Source organism: Phodopus roborovskii, unplaced genomic scaffold (genome assembly GCF_943737965.1).
Source record: "Phodopus roborovskii unplaced genomic scaffold, PHOROB, whole genome shotgun sequence".
Lineage (NCBI taxonomy): Eukaryota > Metazoa > Chordata > Mammalia > Rodentia > Cricetidae > Phodopus > Phodopus roborovskii.
In genome coordinates this window covers 273,827-287,371 of record NW_026125941.1, presented here as the reverse complement: position 1 = coordinate 287,371, position 13,545 = coordinate 273,827, and the positions used below count along the sequence as shown (strand labels likewise).

Genomic DNA, 13,545 nt, shown 5'->3' with positions numbered 1-13,545 from the left:
TTAGGCATATACCCAAATGATCCACGTCCATGAAACAAAGACAGCTGTTCAACTATGTTCATAGCACCATTATTTGTAATAGCAAGAACCTGGAAGCAACCCAGATGCCCCTTCAACTGAAGAATGGACAAAGAAGATATGGCACATCTACACAATGGACTACTACATTGCAGAAAAAAAATAATGGAATCTTTAAATTCATAGGCAAATGGATGGCACTTGAAGAAACCATTCTGAAAGAGGTAACCCAGTCACAAAAAGAGGAACATGGTATGTACTCGCTCATATATGGACTTTAGACCTAGAGCAAATGATCACCAGCCTATAATTCACACCCCCAGAGAAATTAGGATACAGGTGTATTCTAAGATATTCACAAAAGGGGGAAGGGACAAGTCTCCCAGAGCACATGGGAAGTGGGAGGGGCTGTGAATGGAGAGAGAAGTAGGAGAAAAAGAAGGGGAGCAGAGGAAAGCACATACTACTAGGAAGACTGAGTCAGGGTAGGAATAGAGAACAGAAGAGAGAGAGAACATAAAAAGAGCGAGCCATTTTTGCTTCAAAGAGAAAACTGAACTTAAATAAAGGTCTAAATACCTACAAGACTACTGCCAACTATCAATTTGAGCAACCATGGAAAGGCTACCATAAACACCCTTCCCAGATTGTGAGATCAACAACTAACATATCCACCATCATGGAGCCCTCATCTAGTACCTGTTGGAAAAAGAAGCAAACACCCATACCTAAACACTAAGTCGAACTAGAATCCAGATGCAAAGGGAGAGGACAATACCAGGTTGCAGAAACACATAGAGACAGCTGACCTGAACAAGGAGGAGGTAACGGGTCCCCAGACTGATAGCTGGGAGTCCAGCATGGGACTGACTCAGGCCCCCTTGAATATGGGTCTCAGCCAGAAGGACTGAGCAGTCTAAGGTACCTCAGACAGTGGAGCCAGGATGTATCCCTGGTGCACAAAAGGACCTTGCGAACACATCCCCCATGGAGGGATATTGCCTTAACCTAGAGACAGGAGAGAAGTCCTAGTCCCTACTTCAAATGACTTGACAGATCTACATGACCCTTCCTGGATGGCATTCCCCTACATGTGGAATTGGGGTGGGGGGATGGGAGAGGAGTGTGGTCAGTGTGCTTGTGACGGGGCAGAGAGAGTAGGAGGGAGGAAGGGAGGAATGGAGGGATGGAGGAATGGAGGAAGGGAGGGAGGGAGGAGGGAGAGTGAACTGGGATCGACATGTAAAATAAAAAATAAATAAATAAAAGGAAAAAAGAAAGAAAGAAAAGGGCATTCCCCATTAGAACCCAAGACTCCCATTTATAAGTGTTTTCCCCCTGACAACTACTGTGTTTGAGGTTAAGAAAAGGATGGAATTGGAGGTTATCCAGAACAAATTGCTCTGGGCCAAGAAAAGGACCTTACAATACCTTTTGTCTCTGTGTGGTACAGTGAGGACTTATACCTTGTCAGTCTGAACTGCACATATTTTCAATGGTACTTACAATTTTAGACAGGAGGTAAAGTCCTAATTGTTCACAGCCTATACTTTAGCTTTAGAAAAAAGTTTTCATTTGGCAAAAATAGCTAAATATTTCCCAGTAAGAATGCTAGGATTTGTTGTTGTTGTTATCATTGCATGACACATCTTTATTCTTTGTTACAGCCTGGCTGTCCTGGAATTAGCTCTGTAGACCAAGCTGGCCTCGAACTCACAGAGATCCACTTGCCTCTATTTTCCAAGTACTGGGATTAAAGTTGAATGCCTCTATGCCTGGTTGAATGGTAAATTTTTTTACATTCTAATGCTCTTTGCTAGCAAGGCAGAAAATTTATTACAGGTATTAATCATAACTTGATGTCTTATTTAAGCCTTCTACTGCTGTGAAGAGACTCCATGACCACAGCAACTCTTATAAAGTAAAAACACTTAATTGAATTGGTGGCTGAGAGTGCAGATGTTCAGTCCATTATCATCATGGAGGGAAACTGGTGATATGCAAGCAGACATGGTGCTGAAGACATCTTGATCACAAGGCAACAGGAGGTGGACTGAGGCAGTGGTCATGGCTTGCTCCTATAGGAGACATCAAAGCCACATAGTGACATACTTCCTCCAGTAAGGAAACATCTATCCCAGCAAAGCCACACCTCTTAATATTGCCACTCCAAATGAGCTGATGGGGACCCACTCCCTTTAGACTATCACACTTGGAATAGCAAGGTAGAATCATTAATCTTCTCACAGGCTTTAGACCCTAGGGTGAACTGGGTATTAACAAAGGGCATAGTGCTCCAGAGGATATTGAGTTGACTCAGCTTTTCATTCCTCCATGGGTGTATTGCCAGCATGGAATGCTCCACTGGGTAAGTAAGCATCTAAGTACTGATAAATGACTCATCTCCAGTGCACACAGGATTGTATTTGCCACAAAGCCTCACTGAGTGGGCCAAGAATCATAAAAGCCAATGAAAAAGAAACACCTTTGAGTAATTGTTATCTCCAGAAATACTGAGGTCTGATAAGGCACAGGATTCTTGTGCATAGCATGCATTCTCATATACTCACAACTTGTAACAGGTAAGTTTATGTTTGTGCTCCAGTTTTCAAGAACTTAGAAAAGACTATCTGGAGGTGCCAGAGTGTGTCTGCTATAATATAACACGAGCCATGCTATACTTCTGCATTATATGTACAACAATCTCCTCCTCTCAGTCAAGAGAAATCAAAATTCCATTGCAGAGGTTGTAACCTGTGGGTCTTTATAAGTTCTCTGATGCCCCAGTAACTTTTTTTTTAACATTTATTTACTAATCATGTATATAGTGTTCTGCCTGCATGCATGCCTGCATGGAAGAAGTGGGCACCAGACCATATTACAAATGATTTTGAGCCACCATGTGGGCGCTGGGAATTGAACTTCTGGAAGACAAGCCAGTGCTCTTAACCTCTCAGCCAACTCTCTAGTGCACCACCACCACTACCAAGCCAAGACCTTTCACCATCCCTGTGACTTCCCACAGTTCTCTACCTCTCTCCATCAGCTCCAACCATGCTGCCCTGCTGGATGCTTCTCCTCACACATGACAGGTCTTCTCTGGCAACTAAGCTTCAGCAACTGTCATCCCTCTACGTGGAATGCATATTCTCCTTGACTGATGCTAAAGGGACAGTCTCATTACCTTCACCATTTCATTCCCAACCTGAAGGCTCCACGAGGCCCTTCCTGGGCACTGTGTTTCTCTGAAAAGAACATTCTCCCCGTAATTTCATTTCCTCAATACTGGCCTTAGTGTGCCTTCTCTTATCACTTATCATTATGGAAATGCTTCATACTGACTTATGAACTACCTGGCCACTGCACATCACTGCACTACAAAAAAAGCTCCATGAAGATAAGATCAGTTCATCTGCTGGATCTGATCACTGCTATGTCCATAACAGTGATGGGTAGAGCCATCCAAAGTGCTAAGATAAAAAAAAATGAACAGAAAATCGGTGGGATCAAGCATGTGAAATCAGACTATTATCTCTGGGTCTAGTCCTAAAGCTACAAATGCAGCTCCCACCAGGGCATGGACTTGCATTTTTTTCAGTGAGGCAGTGTGAGGTTGTCCTTCTGCAATATCTCCCTCAGAGGAGAGGACCCAAGAAAGGTGAGCTTGAGCATGCTGTCTGCCAGGTCCTCAGCCCTTGCCCATCTCAAGGACAATCAGATGCTACAGGGAGCCTGGTCAAGAGCAGGAACTCGGGTTATTTCATCAAGCACAGACTTATATGGGGTTGAGGTAAGGGGTAGGACATTTAGGATAGAGTAAAGTGACATGAAGAGAAAGGGCCAGTAATATTCCACCAAATTAGCGAATAGCCAGGCAGCCTACAGTCTTACATCAGGCTTTGATGACTCATTCCCTCTTGAAGGTTATAGGCCAAAGAAAGGCTCCAAAACTTTAGCCAAGGTCAGGAAGTTGCACTAGGGTCTTTGCCCATGCATCTTTGGCCCAACAAGACAGGGCCCAACTGGAGCCATGGCCTAGAGAAACCTTTCCAAGGTTAAAATGATACGAACACTTGCTCACACCACGATGCTGGTATCCTTGTTGGGACATGGGTCCTATGCCAAGGTGTTTTATGTTATAGGAACTGACCAAAAGTCTAACTGCATGCGGTACACAACAGAAAGAGAAACATCAAAGAAAACATGGGAGTTAGCAGAAATGGTCCCTGGAGGACCTGCTGGTTTTAGTCGAGCAAAACCATATGATGTAGGAAGGAAAAGTAAAGCTGATGGTGAGGGGTGCTTGTCCTGTGCCATTCTTGAGGTCATCAGCCTACAGAGTCACTGCTTGCTATGTGGGGTACATCAAAGAGTTTTGACACCTTCTTTCAATGTCTAGGAGATCCTTGAGTCCTCCATGAGTGGCCTTGGGAAGATTCAGCAGCAGGAAGCAGAAACACTCTTTTCTTCTGAGGCAACAGCTGAAGGAGGAGGCCAAACACACACAGTGCTGCTCTCAGAGGGACTTCTGAAGGATGGGTACTGGGAATGACAAGAGAGAGCAGAATAGGAGGACATGCACCCATGTCCAGGACTCCACAGTTGTGAGGCCCTTTATTGCCATTGCTATTCCTCTTCCCACAAATGACAGCCCTTCCACATGGCAGTGTACAGCCTAAGGAACTACTTAGGCAAAGCCACAATTCCCAGCCCACACAAGACATCTCCATCAGGGTAGGCTTTGAGTTTAAGAAGGCAGGGGGAGCTAGTTTGGTTAGTAGGGACCAGAAGGTATCATTTGCTACAGGCTTTGCAGGGAATCTAACTGGAATGATAGGCCTAAAGAAGGGCAGTTTCCCTTTGCCTGGACACTGAATGGAGCCACCTGTGGCTTCAGGCAGCTGTGACAGAGCATGGACTGCTAAGTTCTCTCTATAGCATGGAGACATGAGGCACAATCATCAGATGCCCCCGCCCCCTAGGAGCGCAAGGACTTCCAGCAAGAGGAAGGACGGTGTGACATAGCTGCCATTCCAGGATTCACCAAGGATCCATTTTCCCAAAGGAAGTGTTTACCCTGTGCCCAGAGTTAGCCTGGAACTCTTAATAATTTGCTTAGGGCTCAGATTGTGTCAGACTCTCTGAAACCAGGCCAGTCTGGTAGGCAATTGGGTTTCACTGTCCCAGTAGTCCCATAGAAAGGCCCTTCAGTGACCCTCCAACCCTTTTCCTTTGTTTGCCAGGTAACCACTGCCACCATGGACAGCCAGCCAGAAGAATGTGGATGACCCAGAAAGCCAATCTTCCTGGAATTGTTCCTTCTACATCTACATCCTTCAAGTGCCTCTATCTCCTATACATATCTTGGCCTCCCAAGTCCCAGAGCCTCTGTCATTAGGGTCCTCCCTGGGGAGCAGACCTTGAGTACTGTTATTGAGTACCTCTTTCATGCTGGTACACATGTATTCTTCTACTGAGTCCTTCTGGTTTTGTGATTGCCTGAATGGGCCAGTAAGCTTCACTCTTTTGCCTCCCTTCTTTCCTCCCTCCCTCCCTCCCTCCCTCTGTCCCTCCCATCCCAATCCATGTTTCTTCCTTCACTCTGTCCCTCCCCTCATTCTGGCCTCTCTTTCATTCTGGCTACACTCCACCTGTCCCTAGGCAGTCACCTCCTCCTGCCCCCTCCTCCACAGCCCATCTCCAGTTCCTTCTCGTCCTCCCCCCAAGACCTGACCAGCTAATTCCCATTCCATTTTTAGATGACTGACTTTGATACGAGCTCATTTCTCTCATGGGCTGAATTGACAGCTGTTCCATCCTTCCCTGCTCCACCCATCATAACACACCCAGTCTTTTCCACAAGGCAAACTGCTCAGACAGCATGCCTTACCCACAGAAATGTGTCTTTCTCAGCACAACAACCGTTAAGCTCACTGTGAGCTTCCAACACACTCATATGCCTCTGCATATCTAGAAATTACAACTTTATTTCAACAGTTGTGGCATGACTTTACCAATCAATCATATCTTTTTCACCAGGTCATAGACATAGATATGGAAGTCATCCTCAAATTTGATAAAATATACAGAGGGCTTGGCTTCAACTTGGTGAATCACCATGCCAACTCTTTTGGAGCCATCATCTTTGGCGTATTCCACATGTTTTCCTATGAGACCATCCATAAGTTCCAGATCCAAGTCTGGTGGAGGAGCCTCATCCAAGTGTGGAATGATACGGAGGTCACCCTCTTTAAAATCATCCAGAAGCTGGTACATATATAGGATTGGATCTTTTTCATAGGTGATATAGAACCAGGCCTTTAAGACTGGTGCTTGAGCCAGGACCATCCCCCTCCATTCATCCTTACAGCCATGTTCTCCCTCAAAGAGGTGTTCTACTGCTTTGCCTATGATGGTATCTGCAAGGATAGGGTCAGGGCCATGGGATGTGTCTACCTGGTCAGACAGAACTTTAAGGAACAATATCCTCTCATCTCTATGAAGTTCCAATCCATACACACAGTCGATACCATCATATTTCACCAAATAGAGAGAGGGTTTTATAGCAATCTGATCCAGAACAATTCCCTTCCAATGGGTGATGCGCCCATTATCTTCCTTCCAGTGGTGAGAAATTCTGCAGCCCACGATGTTATTTTGGGCGAGGGATGAAGATCTGCTGTTTGGCATCTCCTGTGCAGCGTTTTTCTCGATCGGACCAGCATCCTTGGCAGCTTCATGGCCATTGGCTCCTTTAGGGAGCCTGTTGGGCCGCCCTTTGGCCTCCTGGGTCCTGGAATACTGGGCGCTGGTGCTGGGTCCTGGGTCCATGGCTGAGGAGGGGGAAAAAGGAAGAGCTTGTTAGCTAAGGGACAAATGACCAACTTCTCCTGGTTGGAAGCTTCAGCACCAGGCGCTGGTCCCTAACCACCCCCAAGAAGCCTGAGGACAAACCTGGCTGGGCACCTGCTGCTGTGCTGTGTGCTTCTAGTTTTCCTGAGCCCCTTCAGGATGGTGGATAACCAGCAGGTTTAGGAACTCCCAGTCACCAGAAGCTTTAGGCTCACAGTAGCCTGAGCCCAGGTCCCTACCTGCACCCTGCCCCACCCTTCTTCCCCACCCCCACCCCACTCCCCAGGCCATGGGCGTTAACCTGTTTGGAGAACAGAGAGAAGTGCTGTAAAGTTCCTCTCTTCCTCCACCATGCCTGCCGCTGGTGCTCAAGGTCCAGGCTGCAGACCCAGGCCGCTTCCTGGTACTCACCCCCAGGATCCTCGGAGCTCTTTTCGGAATCTGTGCCTGGCTCCTAATGCTGCCCAGGTCTTTCTCCCCTTGCGTGCCAAGTTCCCACAGCTACTCTGTTTCTCCCGCTGGCCCGTCCCCTCCCACACCGCTCCTGCCTGGCGCCCACCTAGGAGCTAGTTTGGCCGGGCGTCCTGTTGCGCGGTTCCAGGGCTCTGTACTCGGGAGATCCGACACTTTGCTGCTGCCTCCGTTAAAAGTGAGCGGCGAAGGCGCCCAGACTAGGCTGTGCTCACTACAGCCTAGAGAGAGGAACCACCAGCCCGCCTGAGTGCTAGTCTGCCGCCCGGGATCTCTGGAAATGTGGCGGGACAGAAGATGGGAGCTGAGTGCAGCTGGTGTCCTGCTCCTGGTTGGCTAGTGGGTTCTTCTGCCTTCCTCTCGCGGAGGCAGCTGCACTGCAATCACGGATTCCATCAGCTGGTGCTGCAGTCGTAGTCCCCTCCCCTTTCCCGGAGATAAGCTTCCTGCCAGGAGAGAAGAGTTCCCTTCCTCTCGCATATCTCAATCCACTCTGTTAAACTTCTGTTTTAAGAAATGTTTGAGTGATCAATTAGTTCTGTCTCCACGCTTTTGCAAAACCATTGTCAACCTCGCCCAGAACCCTGCTCTCTTCTTGGTTCCTTCTTCAATTTAAATATTTTCAGTGACACTTTCCATCTGCCCTTCGTCTTTCAGGAATTAGCTTTTTCTCTCCACTAATGCCCTCATGAAATTACTCTTTATACTAATATACCTTCCTTTTCATTGGAGAAATTTGAACGGAGATGTGTGCTAGCAAATAGGCTGACGTTTTGATTTAATTTCTACCTAATTTTTACTCACTGATCTTTCCCCTTCTTTCATTTGAGTGGGTTTTCCTCTTTCTGTTTTCTCCCTTTCTCGCTTTACTCTATGGAAATATAATCATAATTACAGCTGGAAAATTATGTCAATTTCTTGAAACTGACATAAAGAACATAATTTCAATCCTATATTTTATTTCCTAGGCCTCTACAGCAAAATATTAAAATTATTTTATTTTCCTTTTTCCTATTAGTGCTTTCTAAGTACATTGCATATTTTAAAGTTAAGTTCTATTTACTGTATGATTATCTGTTTATTCAATTGTATCATTGTCTTCTATGTGTCAATTTTGATTTTGCAGTGATCTGTTGCTCTTTTTCAATGTCTGAGTTTCAGAATAATATAGTTCAACAATAACTGGTAATAAAATTTATTCATCAGAATATAAAACTTCGTGGGATATCTTAAGTTCTGAGGAAAAAAAATAGCCAATTTATAATTCGTAAATTATGTCTAGGTCCCTTTAACAAATACAGAAGTAATAATTAAATAGCTTTATAAAATTGTGTATCATCAAATCTGTTTTTTGAGTTGATATTTGATTCATTAAAACTATAAAGTATTGCAAAATCAAGCAAATAAACAGATCCAGTGACCTATCAATAATATGAATATTTAATATGTATGTATTGTATCTGAAGTACATGATATTTACTAATAGCACAACTGGGTTTAAGGCAATCAAATAACTACCAAATGGTAAAAGAGGGACAGCAATTTTGATTCAGCATTTAATATATAAGAGGATATTAACCTACTGTTAATGTTTTATAGATGTTTATGGCCAATGGCACCATAAAAGGGTGTCCGTTTTGTCTTTATAGACAGTAATCACCAGATATGCCTCATTTTCTGTAGAATTACAGCTAAAGCTCACATCTCAGATTACCCTTGGAATCCTAACTCTGCTGGTTTGGATGAAAATCACTCCTATAAGCCCATAGAGAGTAGTACTATTAGAAGGCATGGCCCTGTTAGGTAGGTGGCTTTGTTGGAGGAAGTAAGTCACTGGGGGCAGGCTTTGAGGTTGAAATGCTCAAGCCATTCCTAATGTTTCTGTCTCTTCATTCTGTCTGCATATCCAGGCATAGAATTCTCTGCTATCTCGCCAGCAACATGTCTGCCTGTATGCCACCATGCTTCCAGTCAGGATGATAGGACAGACCATGTTTTTGTTTGGAGAAATATGTACTTTGTGGGACTATGGATTAGAAAAGCAGTTGAACACATTAAAAGGGTGAAGATGTAATTGAACAAGGGGACCATGCTCCAGCCCCAGAAAGCAGAAGAACTTGGCAGCTTCAGTCATGTGGTTCTGGCTTTACAGTCAAGGATACAAGAAAGGCATTATGGAATCTTCCCTCGTGACTAAGGAAAGCCACTGAGGCCAGGCATGTGTCAGGGGTGTCCCTGAATGGAGCCCAGAAGAGGCAATTGTTTGAAGTTGTGAAGTTGAAGCCTGGATTGCCTTGGAGACCCCAAAGTGTTGAAGATGCCAAAATCTTGGGATACATGCTGAAGAGAGTAGAAACAGCCCTAGAGAGGGAAGTGTATTGCGATCAACAAAGCTGAAAGGAGTTGAAGATCTGAAGGGTGTCTTGACATTAGACATTGAGATACAGAGTTTGTGAGTTTCACCCAGCTGGTTTTCAGTCTTGCTTGGGTTTGTATTTCCTCACTATGTTAGCTTCCCTAATTTTTGGAACAGTAATATATATTCTGTGCCATTGTATGTTGGAAGTATGTGGTCTGCTTTTTGATTTTGATTTTATAGGTCATTACAGTTAAGATATTGCATGAATCTCAGAAGAGAGTTTGGACAGGAGACTTTTAAACAAGTTTAAGACTTTTATAGGCTATGGGAACTTTTAAAGCAGGACTTACTACATGTATGCAGTATGATATGACTATAAGCCTGTGGAGGCCAGAGAGAGCAAAGCAGTGGTTTGAAAGAAAATGACCCCCACAGGCTAATAGGGAGTAATATTATTAAGAGGTATGGCCTTGTCGGAGTGGGTGTTGCATTGTTGGACAAAGTGTATCAGTGGGGTCAGGCTTTGAGGTCTTAAATGATCAAGTCAGGTCTAGTGTCTTCAGTAGAATTCTCAGCTCCTTTTCCAGCACCATGTATACCTGCAGGCCAACGTATTTCCCACCATAATGATAGTGGACTAAACCTCTGAACTCTGTAAGTTGCCACCTCAATTAAGTGTTTTCCTTTACAAGAGTTGACATGGTCTTGGCGTCCCTTTACATCAATGGAAACCCTAAGTAAGACAGAAGTTGGTACTCAGGTATTGCTGTGACAGGATACACCATGCCATGTTCATGTTGCCTCTTCAAAGCAATAGAAACCCTAAGTAACCCTGTGTCCTTCTTAGCAGTTGGACCCTATCTTTTGGTCTATTTTGTCTTTGTGTGTCTAGTTTATGTCCCTTAGCATAATATCTATAATCCATCAATCTGAAATTATCCTGAAGAGGTGAGACCAAGTAAGACATTGTGTCATTGGATATACACACTGAAAGGAAATAATATGAATTCAGTACCTTTTCTTCATTTCATGCCTAGGTATGGGACAAATTAACTTCCATCACTATAAACACACACAATGATACATTGGGCCATCAGGAGCACAAAGCAGTGGAGTCAATTTATAGTGTGTTGAGACCTACAAAACTATATATTCTTTTGAATTTGATTTATGTTATAGCAATGAAAATATGACTAATACATTTTTTATTTAGGTTTTGATGGATATTTGTGCTGTTCTATACTTAGCTATTATGAATAATGATGCTGAATATATTTGTGTATATTTTGTACATGTTTTATTTAGATATGTTTTATTTCTCTTAGATTTATAGTAAGGGAAGGATTGTTTGGTCATATGGTAGTTCTATGCTTAATTATTTGAGGAATCACTAGTGATTTCCAAAATGGTTGTGATATTTAATATTCACAAATAGTTCTATTTTTTCCAAGTCCTCAGCAATTGTTGTATGATTTTTCATCATTGCTATTCTAGTCTGCGTGATATATTATCTCATTGTGTTTTGACTTGCATTTCCTTGTGATGCCAAATACTTTTTCAGGCACTTTATTGGTTATATTTTAGATAAATATATATTCAGATAATTTTCCTATTTTTATTGGATTGCCTTTTATTATTCAGTTGTAAAATTTCTAAGTATAAGTCTTTAATCAGATACATGACAAAGAAATATTTTATCTTATTGTGTGCTTTGTTCTTTCAGTTTCTTTATGGTGTATTTTGAAATATAAAGGCTTCATTCTGACAAAATACAATAAATACAGCATCTCATTTGTTATTTATTTTATTGCTGTCATAACTGAATATACAATGCCAATCCAGGAGGATAGAGTACCTCCCTAAAAAGAACAAGCTTCTGGACTGCAAGCAGTGTTCAGAAAATGTCTGCACAGCATTGAGAAGTTAATACTTTATCTGAGAGATTTCAGGGAAAAAAAGGAAATGAGCATATCCTTTTCTTGAATAGAACACTCTTTATTCTCCTACATTGAATTCTGCCAGTTTCTTCCAGCTCTCTTTGTTTTTCACAGCTTATAAAGACCCACAAAATCTTTTAGGCATTACATCTGAAGGTCACATACCATTTCTTAAGTAAATGATAAGAAACAGAGTCCTCTAGGCAGTTCTTAAGCAATAAATCCGGATTAATTGTCACAATAGCAAGGAAGAAGCATTTTCTTCCAGTCAGTTCCCTAATTAGTGGGCTGCTACCTGCAACTGCAAAAGAAGTCTTTTTTATCTATAGAGGTGGCCTTATAAAACTAAACTACTAAGGAGACTAAAAAATAAGGAAATTGTGTGCTGCATCCTATACTATTAAGTGTATAAACATCTTAAATATTTTATAGTTAGTGGTCATAAAGGCTAGACTTTCTCAGACTGGAGAATGTATACAAAGAGCAATGTATCCTTACAGAGAGTGCAGCTGAGCTGAGTGGCCCTTCACAGTTGGAGCTGCAGGGCAAGTGGAATAGAGGCCTGGCAGAAGAGCTTGTTTAGCTTTCTCCAAGACACAATAACATTAAAAGCATTTTAAATCTTAAGGTATATTTTTTTCTGTCCTAAATGTAACCCTTGACTGTAAGAAGGGAGACTTATAACTCTTTTTCACAGCTATGAAGTTAGTTTATATTTTGTAGTTAGTCGTGGCCAGTTAGGGGATCTTTTCCAGAGTCTGAACAAAGGCCATAAAACTGAGGTTAGAATTTGTATAAAGAGTTAATCACTGTCCTCTGGCACAGCAATTACATTGCTTTGCACTATTTACCTTGGCTCAACAAATCAGACTGCTGGTTACATGTCCTTGTAAGTAAGATTGTATTTTTCTATGAAAAGTTTATCCTCAGATCCAATTAGCTAAGAACCTGGTCTGATCTAAGGTATTTAAAAATTTTATATCAGTTGATAGTATATCATTATCTTGACAGCTGGAAAAAATACGGGTATTTTCTTAAGTTGTGCTACAAGACAATCCTTAATGGGAATTCATAAGCCCTGATTTGGGTGGCATGTTTTATTATTTATTCATCAAAACTCTGTATAGGTGAACTATTAATATCAATTAGACAATCCATCTAAGGAGAAGCCACTTAACAATCCACAGAATCAAAAATGCACATCAGATCAGGAATGTATTTGTGAAATGCACACACATTGAATACAGGTTGTGAGGAGTTTCCCATAGCTGCTAGGAAAATAATGCAATTTAGCACATGTGTAAATTTACAGGCAGAAACAACAGATATTCTGGAGCTTGTATATTTTGCAGGCTTTGTAAAACAGAGCTTCTCTCAATCAGAAATTATTTGCTGGTGGGTGACTCCATGAATGTGAATTGTTACATCCTGTTTTTATGTCAACATGGCTCCCAGCAATGGATATTTACATTTACTTGTTTATAAAAGAGTTTTTTTTTATCTCCAATCCTTGCATTTAAGTCTTTAATACATTTTGAGTTCATTGTCACATCCTGGGGAGGTAAGATCCAAACTCCATTATTTTTGTATTTGACTACCCATTTATCACATTATTTGTTCTACAAGTACAATATTGAAATGGTAAGAACAGACATCCTTGTTTTCTTTTTGACATGAAGATCAAAGTAATCAGTCTTTTGTAATTAATTGTGATATTAGCAGTACTTCATCAGTAATATCCTTTATGAAATCTAAGGACTTCTTTCCCCTTCAAGTGGTTCACCTGTCTATGGACGGCAAACAATAGCTTGAGTTGTTGGGGGTTTCCATGGGGTCCCTTTGTCCAATAATTCAATTAGCTATAACCCATTTCTAACATTATAGGTTTCACTTGGTGGATGGAGATGT

At 42.3% G+C, this 13,545-nt stretch overlaps 1 protein-coding gene across 1 annotated transcript; it reads right to left on the bottom strand.

Moving 5' to 3' along the window:
* Positions 1 to 5,997: 5,997 nt before the first annotated feature.
* Positions 5,998 to 6,849, bottom strand: LOC127218086 (spindlin-2). The gene has a single exon (XM_051179085.1). It carries the CDS (start codon positions 6,847 to 6,849, stop codon positions 6,040 to 6,042), a length of 810 nt encoding a protein of 269 aa, XP_051035042.1. The 3' UTR covers positions 5,998 to 6,039.
* Positions 6,850 to 13,545: the final 6,696 nt, after the last annotated feature.